The sequence below is a fragment of the Pteropus medius genome, unplaced genomic scaffold (assembly GCF_902729225.1).
Source record: "Pteropus medius unplaced genomic scaffold, Ma_sr-lr_union100, whole genome shotgun sequence".
Lineage (NCBI taxonomy): Eukaryota > Metazoa > Chordata > Mammalia > Chiroptera > Pteropodidae > Pteropus > Pteropus medius.
This window is the reverse complement of record NW_024349803.1, coordinates 7,389,043-7,409,657: the sequence shown is the minus strand read 5'-3', so window position 1 is coordinate 7,409,657 and position 20,615 is coordinate 7,389,043. Positions and strand designations below refer to the sequence as shown.

The 20,615-nt window shown below is 34.6% G+C and overlaps 1 protein-coding gene across 2 annotated transcripts in view; it reads left to right on the top strand.

Moving 5' to 3' along the window:
- Positions 1–20,615, top strand: part of RYK (receptor like tyrosine kinase) — a 78,892-nt gene that overhangs the window by 37,254 nt on the left and 21,023 nt on the right. Inside the window, exons 6-10 of one of the 2 annotated variants that reach the window (XM_039837181.1) lie at positions 3,284–3,428; positions 8,350–8,450; positions 11,316–11,450; positions 12,709–12,795; positions 16,814–16,883. In XM_039837181.1, coding sequence (XP_039693115.1) covers positions 3,284–3,428; positions 8,350–8,450; positions 11,316–11,450; positions 12,709–12,795; positions 16,814–16,883 — 538 coding nt within the window. The remainder of the gene's footprint in view (positions 1–3,283; positions 3,429–8,349; positions 8,451–11,315; positions 11,451–12,708; positions 12,796–16,813; positions 16,884–20,615) is intronic. The other variant, XM_039837182.1, reaches the window with a different exon arrangement.

Genomic DNA, 20,615 nt, shown 5'->3' with positions numbered 1-20,615 from the left:
ACCAATTTTATCCAGGTAAGAATATAAGCTTAAAAAGATACCATGTTATTTAAACCTACAGAGCAGAATCTCAAAGTAGAATTTTTATTTTTATGGTAATGGCTATGTTTAGATGGTAACTTAGACTTCTTTTCTTTTGTCTTTTTCTGACATGGACACATCATTGAGTCTCACTTTTCCTGCAAGTTTTAATAGCAGTATCTTAAAATGCTACTAGATTCTCTCTGTGGAAATAAATTGAAAATTTTGTGGGGGGATTTCAAGTATGCAAAAGTTGAGAGAATGAGCTAATGAACCCCCATGTGACCATCACCCTACTTAAATAACAGCATTTTGCCAGTGCTATTCTATTGATCTTCTCTTCCTTTTCTGGATGGGTAGATGGGTGGGAAGGGTTATAGTATTTTAAAGTATATGCCAGGCATCCTATAATTTCACCCATAAATATTTCACTGTGGATCTCTTTTAAAAAAGACCATTCGAAAAATAACTACAATCACTCAACACCTATTCACTTGTATTTGATTTATTACATATAACAAAATTAACAACAATTACTTAATATCTTCTAATAATCCATGTTCAGATTAACTTGATTGCCTCAAAAACATCTTTTAAAATTTTTTCCTATATCAGAATCCAAATGAGGTCTACACACATTATATTTGATTGGCATGTATTTTATATTAATCAGAAACCACCCCTAACCCCCCTCCCCCCGACCCCTGCTAATAGCACTTATTTGTTAAAGAAATTGAGTCATTTGTTCCATAGAATTTCCCACATCTGCATCTTTGTGGTGTCATTTGACATGTTTTTCTCTCTTCTATAAACTGGTAGTTAGATTTCAAACTTGAGTCGATTTAGGACCAGCTCTTGACAAAAATAGTTCATGGATGGTAGTATGTACTTTTATTTTATCTTTTTCAACACCTCATAGATGTACCAAAGTAGACCTTTTTTGAAAGTAAAATAATATGAGATACTGTCTACTTTTTTTTAGAACATTTTATTTGGCTTTATCTTTAAGAAGAAAGAAAAGCTATTTAAAAAATATTGCTAACCCATCTCCCCAGTTTACTTTTAAAATTCTGGTGATTTTACCCATTTCTATGCTAATAGGATGTTATTTCTCACAAAGAGAGTAGAGTATTGCATATTCTTGGTGTCTGTCTCTTCCTTACTACTTCCTTCTGTCCTTCCTTCCCTTTCTATCTACCCATCCATCTAACATTTATTGAGAGTCTGTGATGTGCCGGGTGCTATGATTGAAACAGAGGATTAGACTCTGAGCAGAACAGACCCTGCCCTCAAAGGCTTGTAATGTAATAGAGGAGATGGACAAAGCAATAAGCAGTGATAACAATGTAGTGTGGCAAGCTGTGGGAAGGCAAGGTGCTTTGGGAACCCTGAAGAGGAGCATGTAATCTCCTCTGAAGGAGTAAGGGACACTTCCTGAGGAAGTAACATCTCATCCGAGACGCGAAGGGTTGCCATGTGTTGGCAGGTAAAATGTCAAAATGAAGGAATGGGAACAGTATATACATAAGCCTGGAATATGGAGGTGATCGAGCAGGGTGCATTTGGGGGACCTGTCCAGCAAAGCAGTGTCCTATTCTCTGCCCTGGAGTGTGTTTGGACGGTACTGCCAATGTCAGCCCTTTGAGACTTTTTTCCTTGCTCCTCCCAAAATTAAACAGCCCATGGCATTCTCGAGGAAAGTAATGCCTTCATTCAAGTCCCAGTCAGTGCCCTAGAAGCCATTCTGTCTCTTTGCATTATCTGTTCTGATTTGCCATTTGTTGATTCAAAATTTAAGTTTTAGAAAGCAATCTTATTTCCAAGTTTTTGAAAGCTATAACTTTCATCTTTTGTCCTAACTTATCCACAGAACTCCAAACTTGTATTTCTGTCAACTTGACATCTCCATGTAGTTATGTACTAGGTACTCTTAGACAAAACAAAACTCTTGTTTCTCTTCCCCCAGCCAGTTTTTTTTTTTTTATCTTTGTAAAGGTACCATTCTTCACCTAATTCTTTAAGCCAAAGCTTTGATTCCTCTTTGTCTTTGTACCTCAGTATACTCCATTATCAAGTTCTGTTGACTCTGCTTCCCAACCCATTAACTTCTCATCTTCACTATAACACTCTTGCTCACGCCACTGCTGTGTCTTTCTTGGACGACTCTAGTTACTTTCTCACTTGTTCCCTACTCCTGCCCTCGTTCCTTTCCACAGCATTCTTTACATGGCATGTAGTCATTTTTTCCCCCAAGTATGAGAGTGTGTGTCATTCCTTTACTTGAAACCTTGCAGTGATTTCCCTTCTCATTGAGGATAAAACCCAAATTCCTTAGGTTTAATTCAGTTGGATTATGATGTGAGTACTCCTTATTTAACTACTTGAATCTCCAATTTTGCTTCTATTTCTCTGTCTTCCACTCTGCTCAGTCGTTTTCTGGACCTTTGTGTGTCTCTTTCTCAGTTTGCCTCTCTGTATGTGTGATTACCTCTTTGAGTTATTTCCCCTATTGCTAAAGCTTGCTTGCTTTCTCTCTTTTTTTGAATAATATAAAGGTGAATATTATTTTATTTCATGAATAAATATCTTGTTTTTCTGCATTTATCTTTAGAAACAGATAAGCAAAATAATTTTTTTACCCTCAAAAGAGAAAAAGATTAAACATTTGCTGTCTTTTTTTAATCTTGCGAGTTGCTGTGTTGTATAATTTGTTCTCCTGTGAGTCAGTGGTGGTTGACAGCAAAGGAGTCTGATCTCTCTGCTCCAGGCATCACTGATGAGGAAGTATGAAAGATTTAAAGGTCTGTGCTGTCCAGTATGGTAACTACTAGCTACATGTGGTCATTTAACTATAAATTATTTAAAATGAAATAAAATTAAAACTTTAGTTCCTCAGTTGTTACTAGCTACATTTTAAGCACTTAAAAGCCACACGTGGCTACTCTATTAGCACACTATACAACATTTTCATCAGTTATGTTGGACAGCGCTGCTATAGGTGGTTTATTATATGTATACCACTTGGGACTTTTATACTGGTTAACCAAAAGTTCTATTTAAAACCCTTTTTTAAAACTACAACAAAACATTAAAAATTTGTGTGAACTTAACATCAGCACACTATTAGTAACTGATCTTATCAAGGAATGGACACATAAAATCTTTTTTACAAAGAACAGGTTATTCATTGTGTATACTAGGTCACAAAGCAATTGATGATATATTTTTTAAAAAGCTTAATTGCTTTTCATTTTTATTTCAGATGATCCTGTACATGCAGCTCCAACCACTTCCACGCGTGTGTTTTATATCAGCGTAGGGGTTTGCTGTGCAGTAATATTTCTTGTAGCAATAATATTAGCTGTTTTGCACCTTCATAGTATGAAAAGGATTGAACTGGATGACAGGTACTGTACATATCTTGGAAAAGGAAAAAAAATTAAAGCGGTTAATTTACTTTCATGGGAGCCCACAGACACCCATGCACACGGGTGCACAGGGGAAAGAGGGAGGATGATTAAGCTCTAGTCACATGGGAAGTTACTGTCTTTGTGGTTACTGTCATTGTGTTTCTTTCTTTTTTTTTTAAGTTAATTTAATTTTTTAAAATTTGTGAAGTCAGAAATTATACTTCATTAGTTAGTGGGGAAGAAGTGGAGATCAGACCTTTATCCCATCCCCTTTGACATGACTCTATTCCAGACTCCTAGTACCTTTTAAAAATAGCCCTGTTTCTTCCTCCTACTTCATCCCTTCATTATTATCCGTTTGTCCATCCATCCAATAAGCATTTATTGAGAACCTGCTGAGATTTAATTCATTGGTTCTCCTGGTTGCACATTAGAGTCATTGGTAAGCTTTTAAAACATGTCAGAACTTGGGTCCAACTTTCCAGAGATTCTCATAATTGGTCTGCAGTGATGTTTTGGCATCATTATTTTTCTTGAAGCTTCTTGAATGATTCTAATGTGTAGTCTTTGAGGTACACTGGGTTAGATATTATGCTAAGTGCTGGGAATAAAAAAATTAATGATATACCGCATGGCTTCAAATATTTAATCTTTGACATTAACCCATAATTATAAAAGTTTGTAAAGTTGATGATCATGATATATGTACTATAGTGTGGAAATACAAAAGGTGCTTGTCCCAGCCTGGGTGAGAGTCAGAGATGACAAGGGAGATATTATAGCAAGGATAGGCAAGAGGTAAAGATGGAATGGTAGGTTTATTTTCCCAAATACCCAATTCTCATTTTCCTCCTCAGTGATTCTCAGTTGCTGACTGAAGACATTCCCAGCTTTGTGACTTGGCTTTCAAAGCCCTCCTTTATGGGCGACGTATCACCCATATTCTTTGGACCTTTCTCTCTTTCTTACCATGTCCTCCAGTCAAATGATTACTTGTTCCTCACTTTTGCTCCACACTTTCCCCTTCAGGACTTTTGTTCATGCTTTCCTTCTACCCACAGGGCTCCTGCATTTTTCGTCAGTCTAAACCCTGTTCTTCCTTCAGATTTCAACTTCATTACTATCTGTTTCATTAAGTCTTTCCTAAGCCTCCCAACTATTCGTTTCTCTTTCTTCTCTTTGTTTCTCCCTCCCTCTCTGTCTCTGTTTTGGTAGCAATAATTATACCTTTTCCTTCTAAAATCACTTTTTTTGTGTGTACTTATCTCTCCTACTAGAATGTAAGCTTTTTCCTATTTGGGAGCAGTGTGTCTTACTCATTGTTGAATCCCCAGTCCTAACACAGTGTCATATGTACAGTGGGTAAGCATATTTATGGCATACAAACCCAAGGGGACAGGGAGCCGTCCCTAAGAACTTGCTGTTCCCACTGTTTTACTTCTTTACCTGAGTAGAGAAAAAAAGAGAATGATAAGAATGGAAAGAGAAATGCATGGGTGATGTTTTTCAAAATATGTTTTGTGTCGAAGTCAGAGTTAGGTTTTGTAGAGGAAGAAGTGGTATTTAGAAACACCGAGGGAGAAATGAGGTAACAGGAACATTTTGATAGGACTCAGAGAAGATAAGAGTCATTGAAGAGCGTGACATTTGGAAGTCAGTCTTGACACCCACATTTCCCTAGCATGCTTGCATGTATCCTGGGGCTGTGAACCCACATAGGCCAGAGTTTTGCAAGAACTTTTTGATTCTATGGGGTATACACCTCTGTCTGCTGAAATAATCTTCTACCACCCATGAATTGGTTCTAGTTCTCTCTAGTTTTCAGGTGAGGGTTTCCAGACATTGCCTGAAAAAAGTAGCTTACACTATCACTTGTTTTCAGAGCATAGCATAGTGATTAAGAGCTTGGCTCTGGAGCCAGAGCGTCTCTGGATTCTGGCTGCTCCACTTATAAGCTTTATGGCCTAAGGTAAGTTATGCAGCCTCTTTTTGTCTTAGTTTTTCTCATCTATGAAGCAGAAATCATAATGACACATACTTAGGGATGTTGTGAAGTTTTAACGAAATATACCATAAGCTCTCAGAACACAGTCCTGCATATAGTAAGTGCCATTATTTTGATTTTTGTTTTCAGAGAGGTGCAGTGTGCTAATAGTGATGGACTAATTTCTTCTTTAGCTCGTTCCTTTTCTGTTAGCCAGTAGTTATTATGTGTCAGGCAAGCTGACAGTGGTGACTAGAAAATTCCCATCCAGTAATCTGATACCATCTCAGAGACACTTGTTACTTCTCTCTCCATAGAGACCACTGAGATAACTATGGCTACCATTTTGTTGAGTGTTTATTGTTTACTGGTACTTTTTATTGTTTATTTTATTGTTTATTGTTTACTAAGCCGTATTATTTTATTTGATACAGCCACCTATGGGTATGATACTGTACTTGTTTTAAGGATGAAGAAACAGGCTTAAAGAGAATAACTTTTCTAGGATTGCCCTACTGGAAACAGGGTAGAGTAGCAGGAGAGACTCATTATTGTAATAGCTGTATTTTAATGACTGAGTATTATAATTATATAAAGCACTTGCTGTATGCCAGGCACTATTCCACATGTTTTATATCCATTAATCCCCTTAATTCTCACAACAGCCCTGTGAGGTTTAATGGAATCTATGGCTCCATGGAATTCCTTGGACAGAGATGGGAGAGAATTCTTCCATTCCAGGTATTCAGGAGCTAGAGTCCTGTTATACACAGAGCTTTTTAAGAGGCAGAGGGTAAAACTGCCTGAGATGTGCTCCTGCTAGGAGCAATTGGATGCCATGTATGTGGCTGTCCCTCTCCTGACACCATAAGGTTATCTTTTCAATCTCTCTGTTATGCCAGGTGAGTCTGTTCTGGAGAGGCAGAGCTTCTTTCCCTATTCACTCTAAAGTCCTTCCACAGAGGAATTGATCTGCCCCCTCTCTACACTGTAGTCTTTCCCTGGTAGTTTATGACTGCAGAATAGTTCATTCCTCTTTTATGGGATACTTGAACTTGTTATTTGGCAATATCTTCATTTTACTTTATTTCCATTACCCCACCACCCTCACCCTTACTGGTGACAAAGTCCCCTTTATTTCTCTGTAATTGTTTTTATATCCAGTGCCTAACAGGTATCAGTTAAATGAATGTTGAATGAAGAATTTGTTGAGTGAGGAATGACTAGAGGGAAGCAAAAAACCATTTTGTTATACCAATGATTCTTTGTCTCTTTCAATATATATCACCAGATCATGTCAGAAGCAACCATTGTCTGGTTTTTATCTTTTTTTTTCCCCCCCGAGGAAGTATAGTTTTCTGTTTGTTGATTGATTCAATAATTGTTTCTTGAGCTTTCACTGAGGCTCAGTTTGGCCCACTGGTGTCCACTGTCCAGGCACTGGCTTAAGTGCTAGGGAGGAAGGACTGCTTTCATTGTCCCTGCTGGAATGTAGGTTTCGTGAGAGTAGAGGTCTTTGTCTGTTATGTTCACTACTGTATCCCCAGCACAGTATCTGGCATGTAGTACACACTTAATAAATATTTGTTGAATGAATGAATGAATGAATGAATGAATGAATGAGTTACAGAGAAAAACAAAGAAATACAAATTGTAATAAGTTCTCTGAAAGAAAATGGGGTCATCTTTGCCCTAACTTCTAACTTCAACTCTGAAACAGAGTTAATATTTCCGTAACTATTCTTAATTGCTTATGAAAATCAAATGAGATAATTTATTTAGACTGGTTTTAAACTGTTAAGTGCTAGCAAATACACTTTCATTTTCTACCTCATGTGACGTAGCTGTGTAGATAGTGGTTTTAATAGTTGTCAGGGTGGATCCCTGACTGCTCCCTTCTCTCTTAGCAGTATGTCTGGGGTTTAAAAGGTTTGTCCTGACCACTTAACAGTGCTTTGCTCATTGTAGGAACCCACTAAATACCTGTTGAACAAGCGAAAAATTAACTTGGACGTACTCATAACATCTTTTTGTATGTCCACGATCTTTTCAAGAATTTTGAGGTGGTACAAGAGTGCCACCTACTGTTCATATATTGGAGAGAAACACAATAGTAAATAATTTGGGGTCTGTGTATTCTACCATCAGTGTTTATTGATCGCAGGGTGTTTAAGTAGTACTTTCACATATGTTATTATACAACTTGAGCCTCACAAAAATCCTGGGAGGCAGGTTTTTCTTAATCCTATGTTATAGGTAAGTAAATTGAAGTTTTCTATTTTACCCCTTTAGGAAGGGTAACGTTTCTTTTCCTTCCCCAGTTTTGAATTCTGGACTTTTAAAAACTCTGATTTCCAGTGCAATCTTTGAATAGTACTCAGAACTCCAGAAACAGGGTCCCTGTTGTTCCTTGTCATTCTCTAAGGATTGGGGATGCATTAATATTAGTAACAATAAAAATAATTAGTAATAATAATTTGTAAATGCTTAGTTATTCCCTCATCTGTATGCCATTTGATTTTGGACTATCATTAAAAGAGACTTGTCTTTCTATTCCTTTTCTTAAAAGCAATCCAATTGATTGGTATGGGCCTTTTTCCTAAGAGAGACTTCATAGTTCTTTATAGTTGTGTGAGGTTCAGAACTGCTACTATCTGTGGTATCTGAGGACTAGTACCTGCATTCCTGAATGACTGATGAAATGAACCTACTTGATGATTATAGAGATAGAAAGGAAAAAAAAATAGCTTTACTTTATGAGATAGATTAAAAATTTCCATATGGAACATTTGTGATGGCGATCCATGTATTGTGATCTCCATTGGGACTTTAAACTGGTTATAATGTCTACATGTATTTTTGTATGTACGGAAGGAGGAAATTTCTCATCTAAGCTAACTTGCCAGATATTTCTCTTTTAATAATTGTTTGCAGCATCAGTGCCAGCAGTAGTTCCCAAGGGCTGTCTCAGCCATCTACCCAGACGACTCAGTATCTGCGAGCTGACACACCCAACAACGCAACTCCTATTACCAGTAAGAGTTAATTTAATTCTAAAAATGGTTTACTAAAGTGGTCTATGTGTACCATACTATGTACATAATGTCTAATGAGTACAGAATTAGGCTTGATATTCAACTTTTGCTTTCTAGAGCATTTAATAAAACATTCTAAAATTAAGGTATTAAAAATCAATTTTAAGTTTAATTGCTAGATTTAATTTTGTAGAGATTTCCATAGACTAATTATATTAAAAGGGCTATGGAATCTCTTCTGTATAAATTCAGAAGGAAAGTTTTCAGGTAGTTAGAATAAACTATTGAACTGCATGATGACAGACTTGGATTTTAATGAATTGTTTGATGGTCTTACGGGATAGGGTAAGAACTTTACATTGTTTTCTAATCATGATAGGACACTAGCTGCCATCAGAATTGAGAGCATGGGATGAACTGATTTCCTTTTTTTGAACAAGGTTTTATACTTTAACACGTTGCTGTTTAGGGGAAAATAATCATTCTTAGAGTACAATTTATACATAATGAGGAATCATTCATCTTACAAATAAGAAACAACATAATCAGCAGGATAGATAGTGGGTCACAAGTCAGGGCTCCACTCAGTGATGCCATTGATTAATTAGGTTCCTATAGGCAATTAACTATTATCATCCTTGGGTTCTTTAGTAAACTAATATCGAGAATATCCGTTCTTCATCCAATGCTGTGTTGCGGTCTTTCAATACTGTTTCCCATTACAAAGAACCAGGATTCTTTGGAGAAATGGATAATTCTAGGACTGGGTCGGGAAAGTAGAGATAAACCTGGGACATGTGGCTGAGTCGGAAACCAGGGAACCTATTAAAGGCTTGGTGAGCTCCCAACGTGAGACCATTGGAGCATCTAAGAGAATAATGACTGCAGCGGATTGTAACATAAAATGTGTAAAAGTCCGTGAGTTTGTAATGATACTTTAAAAAAATTTGATTATTATGAGAAGTGACTGGGGCACCAGTAATACCTTACTCTGACAAGTGGCTACGTGGACTACATTTCAGAGTAACCAGATAGTGCTGGTTGATGAGGCAAAATGTTTCTGTGCAGAAGAACACCAGCTAATAAATAAAGAAGGAAAGATCAAATTAGAAAATCTGTTTGCAACCCCTAATAAATTATTTGGTTCAGGAAAAGATTATCATTATTTAAAACCCTGCAAACAAAGGGAAATGAGAACTTTACCATTTGAGGGACCAGACTTTTCACCGCCTGGATCCACTAATGAAACTTAGCATCTCAAGAATTAGGACGGCTAATTATTTCGCATTCCTAGATGTGATGTACCCACTCATGGAGTGTTGTTTCCCCATCCTCCTCTAAGAGTTAACCTGGATCGAATGAAGGCTATAGAATTGATTTACAGTTTATAGAAAATATAGGGATAGAAGAACAAATTAAATGATACTCGAAGAAGCAGATGCCAGATATTCTCCAGGATGATTAACCTGGTTTCTTTAATAAGACAGTGGCAAGAAAAAGGAAAGGGGAATTTAAAAGAAATTAAAAGAAATCCTAAAAGTAGATTAAAAGAAATTAAAAGAAATCCTAACAGTAGTTACCATCACCACCAACAAAAGAAAGAAATATATGCTCTTCAGAAAATATGATAGATATGTAAGTAGTCCAGAGACTATTCAGCATAAACACATCATTGCTTTTAATCTTTAGATGTCAAGCTTTGCTTATTAGAGTCAATTTGTAATTGTGGCTACAACCTTAAAGAGGTAGATAATTCAGTTATTATATATGCTAAAAGCAAAATACTTTTTTTAAAAAGTGGAAATACATTTATTTATGAAAACACTTTTAGTTACCATCATAGGAAATTTTCTTGTTTTTGTGGACATTACCTTAAATAGGTAATAATTTATTTATTATATATAATAAAAACACTTTTTAAAACCTCAATTGAAATACATTTGTTTATAAATAAAAGAGAAATGAGCAGAAAAATATTGAAGACATAATGACTAAGAATTTTCCAAAATAACAGAACACTCCAAACCACAGAGCCAAGATCAGAGGACTCCAGGAGGAATAAACATACACAAATACACAATACACAAATACATATACTCATACCACTAGAAATATCATGGTCAAACTGCTGATCAGTAGAATCAGGTGTTGTCAGCCAGACTCATCTGTTGTAAAGATCCCCAAAGCCTTTCATGTAGTTCTTCTAGCAGGCATTTGATGATCATTGCCTGGGTCTACTAATTCTACAGGGATTTTTCTTTCCAATATCTACCAAAGAAAATAAATCATTAGAGATACCATTCCAATTTCCATTTGCTAAACAGGATTTTCTATTTATCCTTTTTTTTTCTTGGAATAAAAATTTTAATTTGTAGCTAGAAATTTTGTTTTTGCTGTCATTGTATTAAAAATGAATGGAAGTTAAGGGAACTGAAAAACATGAATTTCACAATGTAATGACTAGGCTGTATGAATATCAGAATGATTAAATTGATTATATATCTTGTTACATATTTTTATAAGTCTCTCTTCATTTTGAGAGAAAAACAGTCCAGAAAAGAGATTAAATGAATTCTATGAATCAAAGCTTGTTTCATTTGTTTCAATTGAAGTGGTGGTAATGTGATATTATTTTAGTGTTTCTTATTTTAATTCTGCATTTTAAGATTTTGGGGTAGGAAAAGTCTTTCTTTAAAATTTAGTATGACCTTCATAAGAGATTTCTCCCTGTTCATGTGTGCTTTTTTTCCTTTTATGATTCTTACATTCATTCATTCCCGTGACTTGAGTCCTGATGTTCTAACTGAACTAGTTGACCCCAGTGCCATAATAAGGGTATTTATATTTCTTGTTTTGGCTTTGTTGGCTCCTCAGGTTATCCTACCTTGCGGATAGAGAAGAACGACCTGAGAAGTGTAACTCTTTTGGAGGCCAAAGCCAAGGTGAAGGATATAGCAATATCCAGGGAGAGGATAACCCTAAAAGATGTACTCCAAGAAGGTATTTGTTATCTCAGAATCAGGTCTCCAAGGAAGATTTAATGTTAGCACTGTAAAAATTTTTTGTTTCAAATTTTGAGAATTTTATCCTCATTTTGTGTCTCAGGATAGAAAGCAGTACACAGTTTATTTCCTTTATAAAACTGATTTTCATTTGCCCTGTCTTTATACCTTTAATTTGTCTTAATACAGCTTTGGTGCAATTCTTGATTTTCGAGTATATTAAAGCATATGTGTTGGCATTTGTTTAAAGTATATTTTCTGTTTAGTTCTTCTTTAAAGATGCTTGCTACCTAGCAGGCCTCTTAAGGAAATTCTTAAGTAATTTTCTCTGTGACAGATAGCATAGGGGTTCTAGCAGAAGGAGTGTACATGGGCTTTGGAGTTACATCAGAGTTCCAGTCTCAGTCTCAGTCCCATGGTTTATTATCTGTATGACTCTGGAGAAGTCACTTAATGTCTTTATGTTCCATTCCCTCTTCTGTAAATTTGGACTACATTGTTTACTCTTAAACTAGTAATGAAGTTAGATGAAATTATACACATTAAATGAACTAGCACATAATAGGTGTTTGATAGGTATTAGTGCCTTTTCTCTCCCCACTTGCTGGTCCTTGTTTTCTTTTTTGAGTTTTAGGGTATTGACTGGGGAGATGCTGAAAGATGAAGACAGAAATTAATAATAAAATATTTCATTGAGCTCTTGAAGTTGTTAAATAGAGATGTACTTTTTCTCCCTTCCATAATTCAGTGCGGAAAGTTTTGGATGCATGTGGATCATCTGAATTTATCAGTTGGTTTTGCTTGTAGCTCAGTCACAGCTAAGTGAGGGGCTTGAACTGTCCCCAGTGGCCAATTTTAATGAACAGAAACAGAGATCGCTTATGTCTGTTTTTGAATGAATGAGGATAGTTCATTTCTCTCCTTTTTCGTTGCTCTAAGGTTAAGCCTAGAAATTCATAAATGCCTCTGTGGATGCCCCATTACTGAGCTCCAGTGCTCTTGGATATATCATTAGTTTATTTGGGATAATTCAGAAAGAATTCTCATATACTTGTGAGAAATTTCTAAAAGCAAGATATTTTCATAGTTACAAAGAACCTCTAACATTGAAAAACAAAGATTTGGGTCTTTTTACTCTAGAGCTAGAGTAATGTGAATTACATATATTCTTGTTTCTTTAAAGGTTTATTGTGCTAAAAAGTTTTGCATTTACAATTTTATGAAGGTTATTTATGATCTCATTAACTTTCTTTTAGGTACTTTTGGGCGTATTTTCCATGGGATTTTAGTAGATGAAAAAGATCCAAATAAAGAAAAACAAGCATTTGTAAAAACAGTTAAAGGTAAGATTTTTCCTCCCATACTATTTTCATAATGCTTTCCTGCTTAAGTAGCTCATGCCAGCAAAATCTGCCTCAAATTCTGAGTGTGTGCCAGACCTTTAAATAAGTCCATGTTAATTTAGCTCATATGGAGGCTTTTAAGGATATTTGATTCTTCTTATTAAGGTATAGAAAATAGAAGTCCAAGAAATTAAGACATTAAACATTGATTAGATATTATGCAGGCTTCAGGTTAAATTTTGTCCACTTGACTTCATTGTTGCTGTATCTAATATTGTGTTTTTCATACATTAAAATTCTTTTTTTTTTTCCCTCCCAAAAAACATGTTATTTTTCCTCCTCTCTGCAACCTCCTCCAACACTGAGGGCTGTTAAGGAAAAAAATGACCCCCAGGCCCACTGCGCCTTATGTGAATAGCCATTGTTTATGTTTCTTCTACTCCCTCCTCCTTTTTTTGCTATTATTCATAGTGCTGCAGAAAATATCTGTGTGTGTGTATTTCTTGGTATAACTTTGGAGATACAGCCATATATGGAATTGCTGCCCCAAGTGGTGTTTACATTTAAAATTTTGATAGATGTTGCCAGATTGTTTCCTGAAAGGTAGCACTAGTTTATATTTTTATGAAGAGGGTACCTATTTTCATTTACATACCTTTTAGAGAAATGTGATACCTAATTTTTTGCTTATTGATTTATATAAATTTTCCAGCTAGAGATTCCTAATCAAAATATACTAGGATATTATGTATATATGGCTTATTCCCTAAAAGTGGTAAATTAGTAAGATCTTTTAAAATATTAGAATTTTAATTATTTGTAATCAATTATGTAAAAGCTGAAATAGTTCTTAGTTAAGTCTAAATGCTCATTTTAAGAGAAAGGAAAATGTGGTCATTTACAAGGTGCTTAATATCTGAGATTGGTTGGGATGACAAGATGTAAATTTGGGGAAAACATTTAGTATTTTGAATACAGAAATTGAGGACAAAATTAAATTCAGTTTTGTGAGTAGGAGGTGACAATTTTATGACGTTTACAAAGTTAATTTATAAGAACTTGCTTCTAAATTTACTTAGGAATTCATGGAAAGTGTGAAGGATTTATGTTTATTGTTTCTAAAAAGTTGGTTTGTACTAATGTAACAAATTTTTTAGAATTTAATTTCTTTTAATTTAGGAAAATTGATTGTTTAGGTGTGCTACAGACAGACACACACACACACCCCTTTTTTTCTAAAGTGTTTTACTATATCGTTTAGTATTTATTTTATTCACCCACCTCTCATAGCCCCAAAACAGTTTTAAAAGTTAATATTTAAGTTAAGTTAGGTCTCACTATATTTTCTGACTGGTTTTGAAGGTTATTCTACCTATTACTCTTTATAAATGTAAATTTGAACCTAAGTTTGATAATCGTTACCTTTCATTGCACTTTCTTTTTTTTTTAATAAAACATTTCCCCTTAATTCTAATATTTCTCTTGGAGTTTGTAAATATTCTATGGGCAATTTAGAACTAGGCTATTATTAATTTGTTCTGTATGAATCTTGAATTAACAAAAGAGATTTCTGTACAGAATTGCCTTGATTTCGGGTTGGAAGGGGGGAAAGAAGGAAATAATAGTGATAAGAAAACACAATGTGGCTACCAGGACTGTTTTACAAGATAAGATTCCTCTTTCCGTATACACTTGAATTTGGAGTCACTTGCTTGTTTCTACGCATTACCACTGTAAGCCAGACGGAAACAAGAGAAAGCACAATGAGTCCTTAGCCAAGATGTGGTAATGGTTTGCTTGGGAAACAGAGAGGAAGTGCATTGACTACAGTCCTTGCCTCTGAATTGTTAGATTACTCCACATAATTATCTCTGAGATTTATTCTTTTGGAATGTTATTTTTATTTTAATTGAAGCTATGTAGAGGTAACAACATTCTTTTCACAAATCTGTATGCTTTATTAAATGCTACACAATTAGAAGTGCCACTTAAAATGCAAAAAAAATATTTTTTAATGCTTGAAAACATTTTTATTTTTTTCCTTTTGTTATAAAAGGGTAACAAGTAGCATTTATTGAGGGCGCTCTAAATACACAACTGATTTGTGCGGAATTTGTTGTCTTTACTGATCCTTATCAAGTTCTCTAAGGTACACATTATTCAGGACTCGCTTAGTTTTTAATGGAAGTTGAGACAGGACAGGAGACTTGTGCATGGTTACACAGACAAAAATAATGGGCAGAGGTACAAATCCCAGATTGCACACCCCCAAAACTCAGGCCCTTTCCACTATACGTTATGGCTCCAAAATTATGTTTTTAAAAGGTCATTGACCTTGACCTTTAGGCATAAGCAGAAAATTGGAGTTTAGCTTCTTAAAAAAATTCATAATTTTGCACACTTAATAGATATTTCAATATAAATTTCCAGAGATTGAAATTAGGAATCTGAATTTCACACAATGACTATTGTGAAATTGAATTCCATAAAATAAATTAATTAATTTAAGGTTATTGGTATTCTTATTTTCTTTAATAGCTAATTTTTATAACTTGAGAGTGTGTTTTTTTATTATTTTGTTATTTCTTGTAACTTTTAGAATGCAAATTATTTTAAAGTATTCTTTTCAAATATATAGTTTCAAGATAGACCTTTCAGTATTTAAAATTAAAAGACTAGAACTAGATTGGGAAAGGAATCCAGAAAATGATTTTTTTCTTACTAAATAGATAAAATTATTTTTTTCTCTATTTCACAGTTTTCTTAGATCATCATCCAGTGCAAGTGTAATAGAACATGCTTATCTAAGTTAAGAACTTGAAAAATATTATACATGAAATGACACATTCTGAAATTGCCTTTGTTTTACCTGGATCTCTATACCAGTTGTTGGGAAGGTGAACTCTTACCAACTGGGTGTGAACCTCAGTTGGTGAGGTTCATTACCTTACTGGTTTTCAATTCTAATATGATCCTACCAGCCCCTAAATAGGCGTGGCTATAATTTCATTAAAAGTTATTTAGAGTACAGAAAGAAAGATAAAGGCGCATTCCCTCATTTACTAAATGATTCCAAATGTCAGTCAGTTTGTAGACAACATTGGTATGAAGAAGCACCTTTTCCAAAGAAGTACCAGCTGTTTTAAGTCTTTTGCTTTTTGTCCATCCATTTGACATTCCTACAAAAGTCTTGACTAAGTAAAGCTGTCTGGAAAGAGGGTGCTAATAGCAAGTAGTGGGAGAGGGAGTGATTCCATCCTTTAGAGTTGGAAGTAAATGAAATTTGTGACTTCTCAGCTTTGACAGCTTTACTTCTAAGGAATGAATGTGACATGTAATCATACTGCCTGAGTTCAGTGGTCTGGATTTCACTGTTGGTTCAACATTTTACTAGTTAGAGCTAGGATGTGGATCTTGGCTATCTTTATATCTTTTTTTCTCCCTCTTATTGCATTGGTCAAAAGCATTATAAATTATTATTACTATTTTTACTATTGGCAAAGAAATTACTTATTTTTTTAAGTGTGTTTAAGGATACACTGTACTCAGTTTTGTTTTCAATATCTTAAAACAATTTTTTAAAAAGTAACACTCATTTTTAATTTTATAATGAAAATATACTATTTATGTAATGAAAATGGAGAAGTGCCTCTTCAATTTTTTTTCTTGGTGATTTTGTGTGAGCTCTTTAAAGAAGTGAGACAGGAAGGAAATTAGCTTTTATATGCCTTATGTGTTGCAGATATTTTTCCAGTCTGTTATACTTTCTCTACTCTATTTATGGAATCTTACTTAATTTCTAATTTTTATGTAATCAAATTATCCTAATAGCTTCTGTTAATGTTGACCTATTTAATTAGACACTACCTACTGTAATATAAGGCTAGATCTGTTTAGATTTATCTGCGACTTATAATGAAAATTTATCGTATATTCTGATATAATTATTTACTAATAGCAGAAAATATGAATGTCATATTTATAGTATTATCATTCAAGACAATGTCTCTTTATATAGATCAAGCTTCTGAAATTCAGGTGACAATGATGCTCACTGAAAGTTGTAAGCTACGAGGTCTTCATCACAGGTGAGAGGAAAAAACCCAGCATTTAAGTGTTAACATGGTAACAATGTATGTTATTACACTTTTATTTTAGGAACATTCTGTTGTGTTCTGAATCGAAAGCTTTTTGGAATGGCTTAATTTTTTTCCTGAATATAAAAGTGAAATAAATGCATGTTCATTGCGCAACATTTAAAAACACAGTAAAGTATAAAGAAGAATATGTAAGCCCACATCTGGGTAATCATGGCTAAGTGTTTGAGAAAGAATTTATACATATTTATGTGCATATTTCTCTTTAAAAAATAGGATACTAACATACATATACTAAAAAATATTTGTAGTGAAATTTTTAAACATAGAGAATACTATAGACAGGAATAATAAACATGAATAAGTCCACCTCCTAAATTCAACAATAGTTAACATTTTGCCATTCATAAGTGTACATATATGTTTATCTATATCTACCTGAGTGTGGAAATATTTTAAAAGTAATTGGACATTTCATCACTTTCAATGCATTTTCAGCATGCATTTTTTAAAAAGGATATTTTTTCTATATAATTACAGTACTATTATCTTTAAACAGTAAACATGCTTCTTGATATAACAAAACAACATCTAACTTTTCATGTCAGTTACTATAAATTCATGTCTGCATTTCAAAAGGCTACATAGTAAGTAATTTATTGAATGGATGTACCACGTTTATTCAACCAGTCTCTTACTATTAGGTCATAGTATGATTTTTTAAATAATATTTGTAGTTCTTTATTAAGAGCATTTTCAAAAGCTTGATATTAGCCCTCTTCCCAGAGCTATAACATAATCTTCTACCTTCTGAGCCAAAAGGGATTTAAATATAGTATCACAGTGTGTAGCAGTATCAATACTGGGGCAACATTTTTGTTACTTTTTGTTTTTTAAAGTACTATATACAGTTAGCTTAATTTATAGCCTACTGAAAATTTGGTCACACATGTTTAAGAAATGGAACAGTGACTATCCCTGTTGGAAGATATTTATGGATTTATGAACAAAAAAAGATGGAAAGCGATACATTCAGAAGGCATCCTGCTTTTTAATTTCTCTGTACCGTGAGCAATTACTTGAGTTCTACTAAAAAATAAGATGACTATGCACAGAGTTTTATTTTTGAATTTTGTTTACCCTTTGGTTCATATTCAGAAGAATTTTAGCACTTAAAAAGAAGGCAGCTATAGTAAGATCAGTAAAATGGCAATGAAAATGAAACTCAGGTTTTGGGCATTGTGATGGTGGGAAAAAAAAAACAAATAAACCAACAGTAAGGAGACAAATATTTTTGCTGTGATTGAACTTAAAACAACTCTTAGCTTCTGGGTAACCAAGGCTGAAGGAAACATTAAACGTTGATAATTCTCAGTATTAGAAGGGGAAGAAACATAGATGTACCTTGGAAGAGAAAAACGTTTACAAATTCTGAGGCAATTGTTTCATTGTTTTCTCATACACTTGGAACATTGATTATATAATGATTGGATATACGTTTTAGTTTCACTGAAAATAAAAAAGCCAGGGATCTTTGAAAAACTTGAGCACACAGTATTGAGGGCGTGAAGATGTCCCTTTGAAAGGTTAAAGTCATGGTTTAAGAATGTTTCCTTCCATTGGCCTCATTCAGTCCAAGAACAGAATTCATTTGCAGAGGAATGGATGGATGGCTGGATGGATAATTTCTCCTTTCGATTCTATTTTTGAAAAAACACATTTTGTTTTCTCTAGATAACCAGACAAGAACTGGGTAATGATCAGTTGGAAATGTCATTTTTAACACTATTGGAAGTGTTTGATGTTCTGTTATGCTGATTTTAGGAGGAAGAGCTAAAAGTGTTTAATACTAGTATTAATGTTAACCTACTACTTTGGTACCTAGCTAGTATTATCCTGAGAGAAGGTCTGCACTTCTTCAACACAGAAGTAGGCGACAGGGATAAATGTAGACAAAACCATGATTTCCTCAAGAAGCAGTTTTATATCCACTGTAGCCCAAAGATGCTTTGGCTGAAAAATGTTTAGAGCAAGCATTTGCAGCATTTTGTCATGTGGTTTTAAGCTCTAGAGTTTTTCAGTATCCTACCAGGATGATTTAGCAGCCCCAAGATACCCTTAGATGATAGAATGGGATGACATACTAAATTGGGGTTATTTTGATACTGGATATTCAGTGATTGGGAAAAGTCTTCTAAAGGCAGGTTATAGTTCGATCATGGTTAATTGTTCTTCCTGGCTACAAAAAGATACCAGGACTCCTAGTTTCTAATGAGCAAAACACATTGTCAATATATAGAAAATATATGATTCTTTCCACTCACTGTAGCAGTTCATTTCATTTTTAAGGGGGCTAGGGCTTACCACGCATTTCTTTTTTAACCCCTGATGGCTAGACTACTCAGAGCTGTGTATAGGCATTTGTTCATTCTTTCATTCAAATTAAGTGCCCATTTTATACTTGGAACTCTGCTAGGCATGAGGGATAAAAATGAAATAATGATCTTCAGTGATCATATTATAGAATTTATCAGGCAAACAAAATATATTTAGCAAGAAATGACTTGGTTTTAGATTTTACCTTTTTTTAAACTAATTATATAATTCCACATGCGAAAACATGTTTCCTTCATGTTTTATCATTCTATGATTGAGTTGTAAAGTGTTGAAATATTTTTAAATATTTTGAAATTCTTTTTACGCTTTTTGCTACTGTAATTTGTGAGAATATTTTTTATTATAAGTTAAAATAGCTGTGTCAATAAAAGGTGGCTATCAGTCTTTTTTAATTACAGAAGTACTTCATAATAAAGTACTCTTTAGCTATTTCTACTTGTAGTTTGTCTTCATTGCCTCAAGGGCGCCTTATGGCAGGCACTTCTTACGCCCTGCCGCTCTGACTCTGCAAGCACACTCAGCAAGACTGAGAGCTGGATGCAGTTCTTGTCTCAAGTTCCCACAGAATCTACCCTTCCTCTGTCTTCTTTTCTATAGCATCTGCTTCTGCTCTCATCCACTCTTATAGATTCTAAACCTTCTACCTTTCCTTTATAGTATGGGCAGAATGAAGAGTAGTCATTTGTACTTTGAAATATTTTCATGCAGCTTGTTAACTCTCCTAGAGAGATTTGAATCCTTGGTTGAGAGAATAAACAGATCTCATCTAGCAAACTTACTGTGCCTGGATAAAATGCCTTACATTTTGCTCAGTGAATTGCAGTCATAAGGAAAAGAGCAGAGAAATATTTGGGGGGAGGGCAGTTAAAGAGATTGAGTAACTCTTCACAATATTCCTGAAACCATGGTATGCTCATTTAATCCTGAGTGCAAACTTGGTATTGCCATTTTTGTGTGAAAAGAAGCTCTATCATCATTTCTATACTCCCTCCTCCCCTGGGAGGAAATGTCCAGTTTTCCAGGGGAAAGCATAAAGGTTTTAGAATCAGATAAAGATTCGAACTCTTTTCTTTATGTACCTGCTATTCGTCTTTGACATATTACCTAACCTCTCTTTCTACATTGGTTTCCTCCTTTTAAAATGAGACTAATCGCTGCTACTCTCAGGCTCTCTGAGTCCTCATTTTCTCCTCAGGGTCAGTGTGTTCCTTGTTAGTAACTTCCACACAGCACCAGGGGAGACCACAGCCTTCTCTTCTGCGCTATTAGGCCAGAATTGTGTGACGGTGGTTTGGTTTCGTATTAGGCCAGTATTGTGCGACAGTG